Source organism: Haemaphysalis longicornis, unplaced genomic scaffold (assembly GCF_048455015.1).
Source record: "Haemaphysalis longicornis isolate Haplotype H1 unplaced genomic scaffold, Haemaphysalis longicornis Haplotype H1 scaffold_10, whole genome shotgun sequence".
NCBI lineage: Eukaryota > Metazoa > Arthropoda > Arachnida > Ixodida > Ixodidae > Haemaphysalis > Haemaphysalis longicornis.
Window position 1 is genome coordinate 76,349,322 of NW_027526204.1, and position 19,537 is coordinate 76,368,858.

The following is a 19,537-nucleotide window of genomic DNA, read 5'->3' on the forward strand; positions in this document are numbered from 1 at the left end:
TTGCAAACATGCCTTATTCACGAATAAATTAACATTTAAAGCCTAATTTTCAATTCTCCCGTAAATCGGTTAAATCGCATTGTTTTTGACGTCGACAATCAGGGATTCTGGTCAGCGCCCTAAAGCTAAGCATAGTATGTTCACTAGTCCTGCTGCCTTATCACAGATGGCGCGGAAATACCACTTAAGTCACAGTGAGCGTTCCCGCTTTGCTTCCCACTGCCCTTTTATAACTGCCGTATTTTTTATTACGATTGATAATAATCGTTTTGTAAAACATAAGCTATGTTTTGACAAACACGATCACGTAAGTGGTCGTGCCGCTTATGTCAGCTGGCCAGTATTGTGTCAGGCGAAGTCCAACGCATTCGACGGCTGTGTTAGGCATTGTCAGCCGACAAAGTGCCGCACTAACTTCTTCGATGTTTACGTGTTCGTTCGTAACCGTCATTGATTACTTCACCATTCTTAATACTACAAAAAGAATATGAATTAAATTTAGGCACAACTAGCTTGTTCGGCAAGCTGATAGGCACTGACGAACTTGCGTTTTGTCGTGCCAGCCTCAGCGAATTGCAGAGCTGCCCATAATACGCCATAGGTTCTATTGCGGGAAATGTATAGTGGGTCACATGGGCATTCGCTTTTTTCCGAATTATAAAACTTATATAAATGAAGTTTCCGTTAAAAGGGGTGTCAGTGTTATTCTAACGAGGGCAGTCTTTGAATGAGCGAATATTGCATTCTGCCTGCATGGCCCCTTTAAGGGGGACTGGCCGCAGCCCACTCTGCAGGCGACCGATAAAATCCGCTCAAAAGCATGGGGGAACACCATAGCAAAACAGTGACAAACGTCAAGATTATCAAGCCCTCGCAAAACGCGATGTTGAAAAAAGAAGGCCAGTGATTTAAATAGACGTTATTGCCTTCTCTTTACAGCTTCTAAGAAAAGATTACATTCCCTCGGGCTGTCCTTGGACAGAGGGTTATATGCGATGGCACTACTCTAGAGTTGTATTCGCTGATTTGATTCTGGATGTCTCGGGACTGAAGAGGCAAAGGGACTAATCTTGTGTTGGATGGCACACCAATCCAGATCCCGTTATGCACCCAGCGGCATACCTGCATCGATTCGAAAGTATCCACGAATATGTAAGCACTTGAGAGGAGGCCGATCAGTGTACATTATAGCGACAACAGAGACGTTAGGACCATTGTTACTCAATGAAAATGATTTTACAACCCCGCTGTTCATCCCCATTCGCGCGGAGAAAACGGCTGACATATTTTAACATCAAAACATTAGTTGGCTCATGTCGTCAAACCTCGAACACAGTAGGCATCCTGAAAAGGCGTCCACACAACAGTGAACACCGCTTGCGTCTACAAAAGCCGTGTGCGAAAAGCACGCATCCCCTCACACCACAGCTGACCACGCGTTCTCAACTCCTATAAGCTTCCAGGCGTTCCATAGCGCTTCATCGAAAACAAAACACGAAGAGCGTGTACGTCATAAATAAAACAAGAACTAAGAAAGAACAACGCAAAGCCTTTAGAATTGTCACACAAACCGCGCAAGCATCTCTTTCGTTTGGACACCGTAATTTGAATGCGGTGTTTAACAGTCAATGTGTAAACCCAGCATTGCATAGGTCAGGAGCTAACGACTCTTCCTTGTGCGTCTGTCGGACAACGGTGCATTGCACCGTGGTTGCACCTGATATCTAAGTCTAGAAAGATAAAATTCACGAAGAGCATAGTTTTGTCAACAAGTTTGCCAAATTCAAGGCTACCCCCTGGAATAAACGGCGTAGATAATGCGCGAACAATGGTGTTTTATCAAGTCCATGTGTGGAGAGCGGCTTTGTTCGAATTCCAGAAGTTTTCATCATTCCTTGCTCACAGAAATCTCGTATAAAAGCGAGCTCGCAGGACCCACTTGCCCGTACACTGCGCTTAGGACTTCATTACTCAACATTCTCGTCGTCGGTAGCCAAAAGTCTAGTCAACATGTATTTCGTCAGCCGGAATAGGATTTTATTTCAGTGCGTAGCAGTATTGTGCTTGTACGGATGGCAAGAAGCAAACGTAATGGCGTCAACGGCAACTTCACCTGGTAAGCAAATACACCTTCTGTGTAAATTGTCTTTCGCAATGCCTTTACCATGACTGCTGGGAATAGGTTACTCTGCGGGCTACCTTTCCCCCGCGTGCGTCTATCCCCGTGTGGGAAAATTGAAGTACAATAGAACATGCGCATCACAGCACCCATCTGATACGCAGAATGCTTGTACCAGTTCTGTTGTTTCCGGAGGCGAACCCATACAACTCTGATTCTAGAGTGAGAATCATAACCACAGTTTTAAGGCTAATTTCATTTCTTTCTCCCACAAAAGCTATTTGCAACACTCCAAATTACGGCCGGCACTGTTATTGTAGAGAAGTATGTACGTACAAGTCTGTGTTGCACAGTTGGTGGAAGGTCAGAGCCAAAGGCGAACATTAATATTTAAAACAGCGCCCATTAGGGCCACTTATCTGTTCATTAGAACTCGTTTAATTTCGTTTCGGACGCTTCATACTGTGTTTTAGAACACTGGAATAATTGTTGCCTATCCACGGTAATATAAGACGAAGCTTTGTATGCCTGACTGATGCTGATGTCGGCCCCGAAACGCACTGCCGATAAAGCAATCTTCTGTGATGATGATGATGATGATGATGATGATGATTGCTGATGAAGTGAAAGGTGGTTCAAACGAGAAGCTTTTTCTGGTGGAAAGCCAATCTCTTCAAAGCCCAAAATTAATATCAAAATCGAAATCGTTAACCCGCCTTACTGATTGGGTTACCACAAAAGCACATCAAGCGCCTCAAGAAGTAAAAAAAAAATTGGCCTACCGTTGCAAATATCGAGAAGAAACGACAGCCTTTGTCAAAATTTGCCAAGTAAATGGCTCCTTTCGCTTTTCCGCTCACCTCCCATATTGTTCCTCTTGCGTCGCCCTCCTCCCAAGGTAACCGCGCTAAAGGTTTGCTCAAGTCAATTTAAGTTTACCGCGTTGAAATGCTACAGGTTGAGTGCTTCGATGCCAGCGCTGCCGTAGGGCGGGGACACGCGTGAATTGAGGCACCTTACTACAATGTTTATAGAACCGCGTTGCCCTAGTCCAGGTGCGTTCCAAGCAGAACATGGAACCTATCTAGTCGAACCTTTCGTAACTATTGTGGCTTGATTTCTTAAAATGCCGCCAGAAGCTATAGTGGCGCAGGCGACCGCAGGAGACAGTGTGAACTTTTTTTTCTGCAGTGAATGTATTATTAATTTCGCAAAATACAAGAATCTATGAATTTTTTACAAAGGAACACTGTAAATATCCCTCGTATATCAATTTTCGGGCTTTTATTTGCGTAATGTCTTGTTTTTGTTCAACAATGTTGACAAGTATGAACATATAAACTTGGACTTAGACGTTTAGGTTTGGATGTGAGTATATAAGACTATTGCGCTGACTTCGTTTCACTTTGGCCGGGTGGCTGAATCGAGTCACAGACAGACAGACAGACAGACATACAGACAGACCAAAATTTCTGGGTTTAAGTAGCCCAAGAAAGACTATCGTCTTTAAAAACGCTTCGGGTGGTCGCAGTCGAATCTTGGTTTCTCACGCTATAAACCTGACGTGTATTCGGCAGCACCATTACAACAACTAGAATATGTTGGGATTTTGGACTTTGACTCAGGTTGTATGAGAAAAAGCTTCGCGTTTTACCTTTCTCTTAAGAAATGGGTTTTAATTTTTTTATCAATATATCATTATCGATATTTATGATAATTTTTCGGTGGGCTAGTCAACCGAACATGCACCAACCCACGTGATATTAAGGAACCACAGCCATAACACACGCGGACGGCACATGAATTTATAGTAGCTTGATAACACACAGTACACAAAAAACAGAAAAAAACTCGTCTATATGTTGCAGCCGACGGCAACGCGCAGTCCAGTACACTGATAAGCGCAACCTAGCGTGATGGGGCGACACGGCGCAGCACTGGCCGGTTCGTTTTGGTCAACGAGTTTCACGGGCTGGTGCGGGGTTTCGGCGTTGACCAGGCCTCGGCTTTGGTATTTGGTTATGGAACCCGCGGTCAGTAGATGCCGAGTTTGGTCGCGGTTAAGGGCCCAACGACCGCAACCGGATCCCGCGCCCTACCTGACGCTGCCGCTTTGATCTCGTGGGCAAGCTATGGTAGAGGAGGTTCAGGTAGGGGTAGAACTTAGCCCGTTGCCGGCAGGAGATATCGCTTCGGCTCAGGAAAGCTGCGGGTGGGAGGAGGATACTGTTGATGCTCGGGTATTAAGTGGGAGAGAATGTACGCATGGCGATGGAATGATAAATGAGAGGTTCTGGGCCATTTCCTTGATCTCTTCGCAAATGACTAAGAGTTGGGATGCTGGCCCATGCGTATGACGCCTCATTCCTGCTGATGTGTGCGTGTGCTGCGGTACAAAGTGTGTAGACATCGGGAACCTGTTGGTTGTTTGTAGGGATCGTGAAGCCGAGTGCCCCGAAGGCATTTGAGACATGCCCATGGCGAAACTGTGATGTCTAAGACGTATTCGTTTTTTTTTTTTGGTGGGGGGGGGCTGCTAAAGCGATAGCGATTACTCAGGTGGTGAGTGCACAGGTGGTGCATGTCGCGGCGGGCGTGATATGATTGCTCTGGTGGCCGATATCGGGGCGGGGGTAAGGGGGGTGATGGCATGGTCCGATTAATACTTCTGTTTTTTTTCTGTATTGGTCACGGCGACTACCCGTGCTCGTGCTTTGCTGATGTTTCCGCCATATTTCTATGGCGTGGTCTACGTGAATATGTTGCTGGTTGTAAAGGGAGATGCGTTTCCGGTAGTCCTGTTTGGGTGGCCTTTACTTATTATATATTCAGTGCGAACTATCAAATTAATCTAGCTGTAGAACGAACTGGCCAGCCCCTTAAATATCGCATTTTCACCCGTACGTTTGTGTATGTTGGAGCACACAAGTGGATCAATGCTTTAAAGTGGCTATGAAGGAAAATACAGCACGGTTATCTTAAGGGGCTGCTTTGTCTCAATAACAATGGTGCCAGTTTCAGTATAATGTTGCAGAATTTAGCAAGATATAAAAGAGGGGTTATTTCGCAGCTGCTGTTCCGTCACTTCCTAACCCGGACTGGTCTGTGCTATTGATGGGAGCTTATAATAACACTGCCGAGAAAAAATATTCTGCGATTGTAGTGATGACTATATGTGCGTTCAATTGCTTTACTTGAATGCGAATCAGCTTTTGATTAACTTATTACTCGGTTTTTAGTATTTCCCTTTTTACGTACCTCCTAACGTTTTGCAGTCAAAAATTACGCATTTCAACCCTTCGTATCATAAAAGTGTTATCAAATGTCTTTTCGCGATAACATTGCGGTGTGACTGGCTTACCTAGGTCAAGTCATTTCCAGTACACAATACTGTACGTTGTTGCTATACTTACCTTTAACAATTCGAAAATACGTTTCGTACACTACCGCTATGGGTCTAAATTTAGTGATTTGTGACATTATATTGGATAACTACACTGGCGGAAGTAAAACGTTTAGCCGTTATAGCAACGTACGTAATTGTCATTTGTCAAACAGAATTTTGCAAACCCAGTAAATATAAAAAAACAGAAAAAAGAAAAACCACAAAAACGGTGTGTTGAAATCAAATGTATGCATCATACCCATCTCCAAAAACCAAAGATTAAATAAAAATCCCGAAAATGAAGTTTGTAAGAGAAATATATATAGCTAGAAAGATTAAACCACGTAGCGCCTTCCATTTCCACCAAAATCCATAACTACCGGAAGTAAGAAATTTAAAAAGACCCTGAAACAGTTCTTTCAACTTTTTTTTTAGATCTTAAAGGATTGCAGAATGTAGTCAACCAACACATCCAGTACATAAGTAAAGGGGTCGCAAAGTACCTCAGCTAAAAATTACTGTTCTATGACAATCAGATAACACGAAAACTTCGTCAAAAGTTATTTCTACCTTTCCCGTTCATGGCATTCTTCGACCGCTGGAATTAATGATATACAACCGTGAAGCGGCTATCAGCCGGCTTGCCTCCATTTTCAGCAATGAACGCATTTTATGGCCACTTAAAGTCAAACACACAATATCGAAGCAGAAACGCAAGCCGTATCTGCTGCCACGAGCAAATCCCGCTGTGCCGCTTCGTGCTGGCGATAGCTGTAGCTTTTGCAGTGTTTCCAGACGCAAAGAAAAAAGTGAAAGTGTTCGTTCATGGTGCTGCAGAGTCCCTTTAAGTGTCATACTAGCCTAAATAAAGATAATTATTCGAACAAAAGTTTGAAAAGCAAAGAATAAAAAGACTAAAAGAAAACAATTAAACATTTTTCATGAGAGCAAAAAATATCGCGCCATCTCCACTAATGCGGAAATTGGGGAGGGGCGAAACATGCAGTGTTCGCGGGTGTTTCCCGCAGAAAAATCGCTGCTAATGGGCACTAAGCGACAGAATACAATTTTGTTTTAGCTAGATCCATATTTACATTTATTCTATGCAATGAGCAGTCATGTAGCCAATCCCAGTCAATATTCATAATGAATTTATTGGGTTATTATCCCTCGTCCTAGTTCTTCTTGGATTAATAAGGCTCCGGCGCCTCCAAATCGTAGATCATGCCAAGTTAAGGTAGTGGTATACAGTTTTGCTTCAGAAGTGTTGTGTGTTTGAAGAACGAAGCACCCTAGCGCGTGGTGTTGGGAAAAGTGTCCCGACGTGTGCAGTGCTCCTGCCCGCCCGGTCGAAAGTACCGTCTACGCTGCCGTTTTCGGAGTAAAAGGAATTTGAAACTTCTTTTTGTGCGAGAGTCTCATGTGCCTTGTACAACTGTACGCGTTGTAGAATCGAGCCTGAACCAAGTGCAGGGCGGAAAAAAAAACAAGTATTCAGAATGAATGTGGTGAATAATTGGTCGTGGTGGGCGAAAAAAAAATGACAGCCTGGTAGTGCTGTTGCTAAAGCCAGCACACGGGACAAGTGCGTCGGAGCGATAAGCACAAGAGGCACTGCGTACGAGGGGTGGGTGAGAAATGCCCCGTAAGCGATTTTTGAGGCCGGAGAAAAGTGTGCAAACAGGGCCGACTGAGAGTCAAGTTCACCAGAGAAAGAGACGAGATGATCACAACTTCTCGAAAATTTTGCAGCGGATCTTCTTTCGATTTTCGTTGCGAATACGACAACTGCCCAATGATTTACAAAAGTCATATAGAAAAATGTTTATAGCCAACGCTATACTCCCCACAATCTATGATTATCAAGTTCTTTGTTTATTTCTTCCGTCCCAGCCCCGCCATCTGCTTTACCCAGGAACGCAGCAAATGTGCAGTTGTGCTGATGTCACTTTTCGAATGAGACTGCATCCATATTGCTAGTGACTGCGGAAGAAAAGGATAGAAATATCTTTCAGCACACACTGTCTTATCGCATCAATCCACTAGACCAAATCCCAAGTTGTCTTTAAGTCGTTTTTTTTTTTTTGTCGTACTAACACATATCTGCCCTGCTACACTTCCAGCTCCAAAATGCGACGACAAAGTCTGCAAGCTGCCGACGTGCGCGTGCGCAAGCGAAAAGCCTCCGGCCGGTCTGCGGGTAGAAGAGATGCCCCAGTTTGTGACACTGACGTTTGACGGTGCGGTCAACGTCAACAACATGCCCTTCTACCGGGAACTTTTGAAAGACTCGGGAAGGAAGAACAAGCAAAATAAATGCGGCATCAAAGCAACTTTCTTTCTGACCGGGGAGTACCTTGACTACGAAGCTGTCAACGAGCTTTACCGCTTGGACAATGAGATTGCTGTAAAGTCCATCAGGTAAGCACATTGGTGAGAGAGTTTCATTCCACTGACTGGTTTGGCAGCCGTAGTACTGGTGATAATCGAAAGGAGGGAGGCGACCCGTTATGCTGCATTGAGTATCCAAAACACGTTCTTAATGACACAAGAAATTCTACCGAGAAACAATTTGTATAAAGACCGCGTCTATGAGAGTATTCTAAAAGCGTTCAGTAAACGCGCCATAACAGATCCTAGGATCAATTATGCCTCAGCAAACCAATCACATGATATATATATATATATATATATATATATATATATATATATATATATATATATATATATATATATATATATATATATATATATATATATATATATATATATATATAAATATATATATATATATATATATATATATATATCGCAGGACAACATTTCTTGGACACCGGCAAGTCGTAGAAAAAAAAAGAAAGGCACACGTCGAAAAAGGAAAAGGTTTAACGTTTCTGCCGAGGGACCGGCCTCCGTCAGAAAAATCTGACAAAGGCCGGTCCCTCGGCCGAAACGTTAAAACGTTAAACCTTTTCCTTATTCGACGTGTGTCTTTCTTTTTATTGCTATATATATATATATATATATATATATATATATATAAATATATATATATATATATATATATATATATATATATATTTATATATATATATATATATATATTTATATATATATATATATATATATATATATATATTGGTGGAATAAGCGAGAGGAGAGGCAGAGAAGAATGTGAGAGAACAATCAACCGACGCTCCGTCAAAGCAACCAGGATGGGGGAATTCGGAGATTTACTATATAAAGTCCAATAACCAACGAACCACTGGCAAGCGAACGAACCCAATTTTTTTATGATCGTTAGTCTGGTAGTAACGCGATATCTAATTTGTGTATGGTAAAAGGGTGTGATTTTGGTTCACTCGCTACTAACACGAGCAATGCATGGCTTTCCCTAGGCTGCAATCATCGTCGTACGTCGAAGGAGGGGTGCATTTGTTTTTGAGGAGTATAGCTTGCCCATGTGGCCTTGAAATCTAAATTGTTTATATTGTGCCGGAACGGCGCCATATAATATACTACGGCTTCATACGCAAGAAACTGGGGTTCGGTTCCCATTACGGGAAACGATTTAATTTTTCTGCACTTTACCTGCGATCATTACATCGTCAGAGAAAGTTGGCTTTCTTGTAGTGGGTTTTACGTGGACTACAGGCGACATCAGCGATAAGCTGAAAGCTTTGCTTTAAAAACACAAAAAGCTCGGCCTGACCATTTTGGCAGTTGGGTATCGGCTGGAATATTTATTCCGGGAACAGCCCGAACGAACTCAGCTGCAAGCGACGATGATGATGCGCCGCAGAGGAAGGGGACGAAATGTTCAGCTGTCCTAGAGATTGATTATGCGGAGGATATTGGGATGACAAACAGGATTCTTCGCACTCCGCCACTTCTTGCTCAGAGCATTTTCGTTTGGAGACTGCCTCATGTCCGCTGATGAATTTAACGTGACGAATTCCAGGTGTTTTAAAGCGAAGCTTTAAGTTCTCCCTCATGTCGTATGTTGTGCAATCAAAACGTACTTCAGAAAGCCGACCTTCTCTGACGATGATGATAATTGTGGGTGAAAAGAAGAAACATTAAAACGCTTCCTGCGGTCGCAATCGCTACTGTGTGCCTGCCGATATTAAGCCGAGCCAATCTGATCGCGCTATTCCTGCGCGCTAGAAGCAGTTCGCATTTGAGGGGAATCCAGCATTGATATGCAAAATTAGGCATAAAATGCACCCCTTGCTTTAGCCAAGACGATGGTTGATCTCCAAGGAAAGCTGTGGAGAGGGCGTATTGGTGAAGCACATGAGAGCACAATCGCGGTAAAATAAACTGTCCCGATAAAAAACGGGCATTCGTCTAAGACGCACACACTCTTACGTTGTACTTTCCACCAATGCATTCTTGGTGGGTTCGTATAGCAAAAAAACTGCGCGATTTTGGACGGCCACAAAAAGGGACGGAACACAGGACAGGCGCAATCCTGTGTTCCCGCCCTTTTTGTGGCCGTCCAAAATCGCGCAGTTTTTTTTACTTCGCGTTGAAGAAGCACCAACTCGCCCACCAACAAGTTCTTCTAAACTACACGGGTTCGTATAGTGTTGTACGTGATTTTGGAAAGTTTCGCGTTTGCCCATAGTAGTCGTTTCTACAAAGGCGTAGACTATTTTGAGTCATTATTCTAGTTTTTTTTACTGTAATGCTTTCAGTATCTCGCATGTTTAAAGGCTATTGTCAAACGCGAGTGTTGTCTTGACTTTCCCACGTTCTGCTGCGTAGTTTCTTCGGCCACAAAGATAGGGCATATGCTTTTCAGGTGTCTTGTTAAAGTTTATGCAAAATTTTTGGTTCGGTAAAAGTGGCGTCCTCAAGAGACCTATGAAAATTTGTGTTTAATTTTGAGAGGGTACTGAGCTTGTTGTTATGGGAGTGGGTGTTTTTTTTTATATCTGACAATTATTCCAAGTGGATCACAACCTTGGGAAAACTACATTTTCAAAAAAAGAAGGCCAGTCTTGAGAACCCGAAGAATAAATTTTGCAAGAGTAGAATGGGTCCCGCGAAAAGCGATTTGGATGCGAGTGTCGCCCCGTCTGGAACCATCGTCTGCGTTATTCTACGTTACCCATCCCAGGCGCTATAGTTCCATCCAGTAAGGTACTCTTCTCCGTAATTAGAAAGGGTTGGCGGAATGAGGGCCTTTTGAATGAAGGCTCGTAAGCAATTTAAATTGAATATTTACGACGCAGCTGATATTTTGAATGCGCGTGTTATTTTTGGGTAGTGTCTAATAAACAAAATTGTAGCTCCAGCTGCCAACGGTGTGGTTAACATTTGTTCCACAGTTAGCCAAGCGCGTTTGCATCCCTTCGTGTGCGTTTGAAATCTTTCTGGCGCCTAAACATTACACAACGTCTTTATGGCCTATTTTTGCCTCAAACTTGCTCTCAAGCAAAGTAAGAGCACATCCCTAATTTTACGTTTCTCCTTTCTCCTTCTTAGTCGCATAATTGTTCCTATATTATCGGCCGCTCCAAAAGCAAATTACTGTGAAAGGGGATATGGTGTCCGGCTAGACACAAAGCCACGAACTAAAAGTTTCTTATATGCCAACAAGCCCCATTTTGGAGCTGCTTATGGTACGAACAGCAAGACGAATAAGTAACGTAACATCAATGGGTGTTGTCGCTAAATATGCAGCAGGACGGCCACAGGAAACCCCCATTATTCGGGATTACATGCAATAAAATTATCGGATAAAGTCAAGTGCGAGCAGTTAAAATTTGTACGGGAGTACGCCCATACCATAAGTGTGCTACAGCACCCACTGCAACGGAATGCCATCCCGCTGCATATTTGCTTGCTTGCAGGGCTCTTTATTGAGAGTCCTAGCTCACGTCACTGCATGGGCGTGTGCACGTTTTAAAGCGGAGGTCTTTGTAGCTAGGATTCCGTGGATTTTACGCGTCCGAAAAAAGTCCAGCAGCAGAAGACATTCTCCTCTTTATTGCCCGTATTGAAACACTGCTTATAATACGACAACTGTTACACACTTTACTTGACACTGCTCTGCTTACCGATCCATAGCCCCGATTCTCCTGACACGCCTACCCAATCCAAACAAAAACACGCACGACACTTTAGGCCACTATTTCGTCGCTGCGCACGGGTGGTTGGCTCTCGACAATAGTTTCGCAACGTTAGTTTACCCGGGGCCCACCACCCCAATCTGATCATTCGTGAACTCATTCATTCTCACCAGAATCTACAAGTGAACATCGCAGCCTGGCCATATTTTAGATGCGACTGCATCTCATTCACTCGCCTTGTCCATGCAGCGTCGTCGGCGTTGTTGTCGTCCGCCCTTCCCCATACACTATAAAAAAAATAATGTTTAGCGGCGCCCGGTTTCGATCCCACGACCCTGTGGGCGGAACGCGAGGTACATGGTGCTCTTCGCACTGCACCCCAAAACCGAAACAGAATCAAACGCTACGAACGCGCCTTATATCCTTGACTCATTCAAACTACGTCAAGATGCTACTGATACAATGCATGATGGGGTAACGATTAACACTTGCAATAAAAGAGAAGAAGCTCCAGCAACAATGATGGAGTAAAGGTCGTTGCGACAGCGAAGCCCCAAGCATACCACATAGAGAGATTGACCAAGATTAGCCAATAAAACATAATAATAATAATCATAAAACATAATAATCATACGCGTTCCCGACCCGTTTCACGTGATTTCAGAATCAATCCAACGGAAACACCAAGTGAACCCCACGATGCGTCGCATATACACATGGTTCCCCTCGCGGGGAGGTGGGCGCAATTTTTTCATTTCTCTCTTGTGCCCCTTACATCCTCTGGAAATTGAAACAACTAACTTACTCCTTCCAAAATTCGATGCAAAAGCACGAGGTGCTTTTGTGCCTGTGTTTATTAATAGTATTTCACTCAAGGAATCCCTGTGAGTGCGCTTTTTTTAAAGGGTGGAGCGTTTTATAGCAAGAGCCGTGTATGTGTGCACGTACTTGGTTGTTTCCCTTGCTTGTTTCACTCAACTTGCAGTAACTCTAAACTTGCCGTTACCCATGTTGAATATGCCGTTTATTCTCCCGTGGTGGTGGGGAGGGTGCGTATCCGTACTGCCCGACGCTAGAGCCGTAGAAAATTTCCTAGCGTGCGGAACTAAGGCGTCATGCCCCGATTGTCCACCAAGAGCTGATAAGTCTACCCCCTGCTTCGATACCATCAATTGAGATATAATGACGTCCAAGATCGGTACTCGGGTAGTCTAAGCCTAACTTCCGTCATGATTTCGTAGTTTTATTCAAACTGTTGTACGCTCAGCTTCGTTGGTAATTTACCTTAACAGAGTGGAATTTCCCACCATTCTAAGCAACACATAACACTACTGCCGAAGCCTTAGCCACCACTTACAGCCTCGGCGCCAACTCATTTACATCTTTACTTTCGTCGACGCGGAAACGACTTTTGTGTGTACTCTTGATATCAAGCCTCATCACGTTTCTTGTTTTCCTTCAACAAGTCACCCTACCAACTATTGCAATGTCAGTGCTCCCTGATGCGTGATGAGATGCTTCCATCCTGCAATATTACACAGCTGGCCGATGCCTGGCTGTCTTTTTCTTTATTGCAGCTATGGCCGTGTGTGGAGCTATATCCACCTTTTGTGGAACAACATATAACATAAAAATAATACGGACGTTTCCTCTCACCTTTCACAGTCAACGAACCGACCCGAATTACTGGCTGAGCATAAATAGCACCCAGTGGGAGCAGGAGGTCATGGGCCAGCGTACCATGCTTGAAGCCTTCGCCAATGTGCCGACCTCTGACGTCAACGGATTCAGGGGTCCTTTTCTGAGGACTGGTGGAGATGAAGGATTCAAGATGCTGCACAAGTACTCTCTGTGAGTAAATTAAGCAGAAGCTTGCTTGAAGAAATAGTTATATTCCCAGATTTCAAGTGCACTTTATTACAGTACATGTCATTCCTTCGGCTTCACTGAATAAAGGCAGTGTAGCTTATCACGAGTAGTGTGACGTTGCAGTATTTGTTTTTCAGATGCATGCGTGTTACCTGCGCCAAGCTACTGAGCATTCCTCCCAAAAAAGAGAACATTGCTGGAGCCTTGCACTTCTGCTTAGGGAACAGTGAGGAACTGCATAGATGTGTGCAGAACTTTCCTCAAACAACGGGCAAACCTAATCTGATCTAGCCAATGAAAATGCTGACGTAGTCGTTGCATTTATTATACTCGCGCAAACTAAGAAACACATATGGGTGGTCTCACTTAAAGGTATTTTTTCACAAATCAATATGCAGGGTGCCACGAACGAGTAGTAGCAGCGAAGGTAACGATGTTTACTACACGGAGATAACATGTTAACTCTCTTAAATACTTTATTTGCTACATTTCATCTAGGAAACGGTAAGTGGTTATCGATAATCACCATTCAACATACACTGAGATAACTTGTGTTGTAACTCATGGATCAGTTGTAGGTCCTATTTTGTTTTCACTTGATGCGAGCGATCTCTGATACTCAACGCACAACTCCACAATACTAATGTATGTAGATGACCCCACTATATTATTTTGCGGTGATTCCCTCGCTTTCCTACGGAATACTATAATAACTGAAATGTCTAGTATCTAGTCGTCGTTTCGGAAACGTCAATTAGGCCTAAACGCGTACAAAACTAAATATGTCGTATTTCATTCACGCTGAAAGGTAATGAGTGTTACTTCTTTAAGTTTAACGAAACGTTGAGCCAATTTACAGTGCAACCTCCCTTTATTATATGGGTAGTGTATTTGATTCACACCAGAACTGTAAAGATGGAATCCAAAATGTGTGTAAAAAATTTGCGTTTAGAAGTTTCACGTTAACCAAACAGGCGACAATGTTCCCATGCGATTTATTATCAGTTTTATATATCGCGTTATTTCAGTGCCACATTTATTGTACAGAAGCCAGGGGCCGTATCTATGAAACATATTTTACGCCATTCAATTGATTACAACGACGAACAATAAAAATAAAACACTTTCAGCATTCAACCGTCCTGTCAATACAACTTTACAGGAGTTGGGTGCACTTTCTTTTTAAACTTTTTGGGAGTACCAAATATCTCTTTTAGTAAGCACCAGAGTAAACCACTGCTTTTCTGTACCGTTAGCTCTACGTTCTACTCCGATTCGGAGCCCTAGTCAGGCATGCAACCAATGCCACCTTCAGCTTGCCGATATGTCATAACGTCCATGGCGAAAGGCTTATTGAATTCTACGGTGCCAAACTGTGGCATGATATCCCAACTGAAGTAGTAACTCCGAGGTACTTCAAATTTTTTTGCAAGATGTTCGACTTAGCTAAAGTCAACGTTGTTTAATGATGTGATTGTACCCCTTAAGCACGGGTAAACGGCTCTCTGTATTCTCGTGTTTTTTGCTTTTTTGTTTTCTTTTCGTTCGTTTTCTTTATTTTTGAACCCTCGTCGATACGTGTGACTCATTTTTGTGTAGTTTTTCATTGAATCGGAAACTAGCCGCCAGTATATCAGTCCAAATAGCCTGTAAACATTTTTCTCGGCCCCGTGTTGATAAAGCGGTCGATTGATTGATTGATTGATTGATTGATTGATTGATTGATTGATTGATTGATTGATTGATTGATTGATTGATTGATTGATTGATTGATTGATTGATTGATTGATTGATTGATTGATTGATTGATTTGGAGGTGAGGGGCAGGTCATCTGCACTCTCTTTAAGATCACAAGTCCTGTTTTACCTATCTATATCAAGTGCCCTATTGCATATGTTTTGATAAATATGAGTTGCCTAGAGGAGTATTCCTTCGCGATAACTGCGAAAGGCAGTAAATGTTTTAGGAGTTCTCGTCGAAAAACAATCGAAAGAGAAATTTACGTTTGCTACTTGGCACGAAATCAATTCATCCCGGCCGCGGCGGCCGCTTTTCTGGAGGCGAAAAGCAAAAACGCCCGTGTGTACGAGATTTCGGCGCACGATAAAGATCCCCAGGTGGTCAAAATTAATCCGGAGCCCTCCACTACGGCGCGCCTCATCGCCTGCGTTGCGTCGGCGCTTTAAACCCCACAATCAATCATCAGAAATCAATTCATAAAGCGTGAGCACAAAAAAAAGAAATTACTCAACGTCGATGCAGCCAGTAACAACAAAGTTCGACAACCAGTGCTGGCTCATCATCATTGTAAAGGGTGCTAACATAGAAAAACTAAAGACAGGTTAAACAACAGTCGTAACTCGCTCATCGACAAACTCGACTTGCGTTGTCTGTAACTAGGAGTGATGGGAAACTGAACGAATATACGAATCTTCGTTCAATTTCCCATCACTCCCACCAGTTTTCCATCACTTCGTTCAATTTCCCATCAACGCAGCGCCAAATAGCGGTTAACAGCGGGAGAATCCTTACGGAAGTAAAGGTATTTTTTCTCCTAAAATGGCTTCTCGCATCCCTTATCAACGAAACACTATGCGTTTCCTGGAACGAGAGGTGCGTAAAGCAGGCAAGCCGAATTGGAACACAGAGCTCAGCAAGTGTTGGTTTTGATCTGAATCACCCTCTTATGATCGCAGCTCTGGGCCATAAAACAACACAGTAGCGGTATAAAACTTTTACACAATGCTGTTTGACCTTGGAACCTCCTGAAGAGCCTGTCCTGAAGAAGTATTGGTTTCAGCTAAATGTGAACAAATTGTGTAATTGCCAGTTGATGAGGATCCTCAAAAACGCATTGCAGGTACGACAGCACGCTTGTCCACCCGCGGGTCCGCGGGGAGCCCCCCGTCTACCCGTACACCATGAACTACGGCTTCCGACGGCCCTGCAACGTGCCGCCCTGCCCCGTGCGCTCCTACCCAGGACTATGGGTGCTCCCACTGAACGTGTTCTTCCAAAAGGCTGCAGGGAAGGACGTTCCCTGCGCAGTGGCCGACGCCTGTTTGCCGCCGCCGGAGACAGCCAATGACACCTTCAACTACCTCAAGTACGCATGCGTAGTAGGGAAGGGGACCGAGTAGATATCATTTGCTAGTTTTGTTACAATAGCTAGCATGCAGGCATATGCTTGTAAAAATATCTCTTCCGAACGGACACATGAACCATTTTTCTAGCAGGTTGTATAGGTACAAACTCGCGTGCACACAGGAAAAATACTAAGAGCCGCACCCAACTATGGGAACCACAGAACCATTTTCTATTACCAGTTTATGAGTTGGAGTACAGCCTACTCTTCGTAAATGGGTCGTTATGCAGCTGCTGCGGCCGTTCCCAATATTTGGCATTTTGGGTGGTTCAGCAACGGACGCTAGGAAACGGGAGACATACCAGACCAGCATACTTTTGACTTATAGAACAGGTGGAATAATGCCTGTTATGTTTGGATTACGGAAATTATGCTTCCAATAAGACACAACAGGTAATAAAGCGTACTAGTGCGGGATTGTGGGTACATTCTGATATCAGACAAAAGCGCTCGAACAAGACAGATGCAGTGACAGACTGGGTTCTGAGTAACAACGACGAGTTGATTTCGCTGATTCAAAATGTACGTCCTCAAAAAAGAAACACAAAGCAGTAAAGGAGAAGTTGAAGATAACGACGTTTAAGACGAACTTTTATCTACACTGAGGGAAGATGCGGTAGGACAAAGGTCATTATTCGACAAATCCGTGTTTTTGTTGTAGTACGTCAACATATGGCATGCTGACATATGATTCTTGTCCCTTGTGAAATAATTGAGCTTCGAACATCTGTCGGGCACGTTGTTCTTTGTATTCTTGAAGCACATGTGTCTGGTCATATTTGCGCATGCACTGGGATATCTCAATCGATGAACGATATTTTCGCAGCTGTTCAATTGATTTAATTATCAGTGCGTTTAGAATCTCGTTATCCTTATCTTCACATCTGCCCTTCTGTTTTTCTTTCTGACAGTAGATGTTCCGCCACGGCGAAATAAAGCCGTCGTTGTTAGTCAGCTCAACGTCTGTCACTTCGTTTGTACCGTCCGAACGGTTTCGTCCAATATCAGACACACCGAACCATGCAGACTGGGAGGGTGGTATCGCGTAACAACATGTACAAAACAAAACGAGCTTCTTGGTATGCATTTTAGTTCTGTAGACAAATTGCTGTCGTAAAGACAAGTACGCTCAGTTTGTTAGTACGTTACTATACCTTCTTACGTACAGTGCTCTAAAAACTGCTCGTTTTCTTCCCCCTTGCGCAGGTCAAACTTCGACGAATTCTACACTACCAATCGGGCCCCCTTCCCTCTCTTTCTTGACCAAGGGTATCTGAAACACCCCGAGCGCAAGGCGGGCTATCTGCAGTTTCTCGACTGGCTGCTGCAAAAGGATGACGTATACTTGGTGACGGCTTCTGAGGTCCTGAGTTTCATGAAGAACCCCGAGCCGCTCACTGCTTATGCCAAGCGCACTTGCACTAACCGCAGCAACAGCGGATCCAGCAACTGCCTTACGCCGAATGGGTGCACGTACAAAAACACTCCAGCCGGAGGCGAGCGCTTCATGAAGACCTGCTCGAAGTGTCCTAAAAACTACCCCTGGGTGAACAACCCGCTCGGAAATTGACTTTAAATGTCACGACTCGAGATGTTTCATGTCTTTTGAGTTATATTTATTATCTAGTATTGGAAGCACGTTGCCCTATGAACGTATAAATTTAAAAATTTCAGAATGTGCAGCCAATTTTGAAAGCGCGACGCCCGGACAAAACAAACGTTCGCACGCACACATACGCATCATGCATATAGGTATACAATTACAAGAATACATATAAATATATTGCAGCTACCCGCCATGGTGGCTTATTGTCTACGGCGTTGCGTTGCTCTGCCCGAGGACGCCAGATCGATTACCGGATCTTGGGGAACAGCGCGAACTAACAGGGACACAAAAAGAAAAAAGTGGACAGGACTAGCGCTGACTTTCAACTCCGGACTCTTCGACTGACTTTCAACTGACTTTCAACTGACTGTCAACCGGACTCTTGCCTGACGGAGGCGAAAAGCGAGCACGACCCTGTCTAGATTTCGGTGTCTATATAGGTTCCCCAGGGTATATTATAATCTGTGTGCCTCCAATACGTCGTGCCAAAAGGCACCGCTGTAGATTTGGTTCGTTAAACCCGGAAATATCCCTAAAATGATTCCACCTGCCTCACCTATCTCAATACCTTTCACCTCTTGTTACTCGGAATGCTGCAGGATTAATGTGCGTAACCACAAAGCTGGTCCGGTTTAAAAATATTCCACCTCGCATGTTGGCACAATGCACTCCAAATTTGCCGCTGGGAATTCGGTCACACCAATCTGTGTACCTTCAGCTACCTGTCTGAACCTGATGGTCCTCGAAATCTCGCGGGCGGTCAACTCAAGAAGGGCGCTGTGGGGACTTAGGTACAGAGACAACAGGAACATATTAGCCGCAGTGTCCGATAACTGCAGCGGCACAATATCAACGACCTGCCCTATTTTTCCGAGTGCGCCGATAACGGGATAACGAGAGGGCACCACAAGTGTTCTGTGTGAAATAGCATGAATGGCTGCCACAAAGCCGCCCATCATAAAACGCGCCACCTATTGTCACGTCACCCCTACGCGTTCGGGCTCCATAAAAGGGTGAACTAATTTTACTAACGCGTTGGTTTGTTTTGAACGGTCAATAAACAAATCTTCTGTTTCCCTATCTCTGTCTCTCTCTTTCTGTCTCAAAGCCAATAAACGCGTAAAAGTGGCTGCGTTCTTAAACACTTTTACTATACTTAGCGTTCCCGTGGGTACTCTGAAAAAGTGGTACGTAAAGGTTCACGCAGAAGTAAACGGAGCACGAGAGCACTGGCCGAATTACATCGCTGCGCCACGTCCATGAACGGCTTGTAGTTCTGTCGGTGCATTCAAAGTGCCCCCGCACGCCTATCAGATAATATTTATCGTTCTT

The 19,537-nt window shown here is 43.9% G+C and overlaps 1 protein-coding gene across 1 annotated transcript; it reads left to right on the forward strand.

Annotated features, from left to right (window-relative positions):
• The first annotated feature begins 1,936 nt into the window (after positions 1-1,936).
• LOC144158804 (chitin deacetylase 7-like) lies at positions 1,937-19,285 on the forward strand. Its single transcript, XM_077689952.1, has 5 exons — positions 1,937-2,116; positions 7,628-7,925; positions 13,250-13,435; positions 16,315-16,560; positions 17,806-19,285. Exons 1-5 carry the CDS (start codon positions 2,011-2,013, stop codon positions 18,167-18,169), a joined length of 1,200 nt encoding a protein of 399 aa, XP_077546078.1. The 5' UTR covers positions 1,937-2,010; the 3' UTR covers positions 18,170-19,285.
• The last annotated feature ends 252 nt before the right edge of the window (positions 19,286-19,537 follow it).

Coding starts and splice junctions, on each gene's coding strand:
- LOC144158804 (XM_077689952.1), top strand. CDS start 2,011: ATGTATTTCGTCAGCCGGAATAGGATTTTATTTCAGTGCGTAGCAGTA. Junction 7,926..13,249: donor ATTGCTGTAAAGTCCATCAG/GTAAGCACATTG, acceptor CACCTTTCACAG/TCAACGAACCGACCCGAATT. Junction 16,561..17,805: donor GACACCTTCAACTACCTCAA/GTACGCATGCGT, acceptor CCCCTTGCGCAG/GTCAAACTTCGACGAATTCT.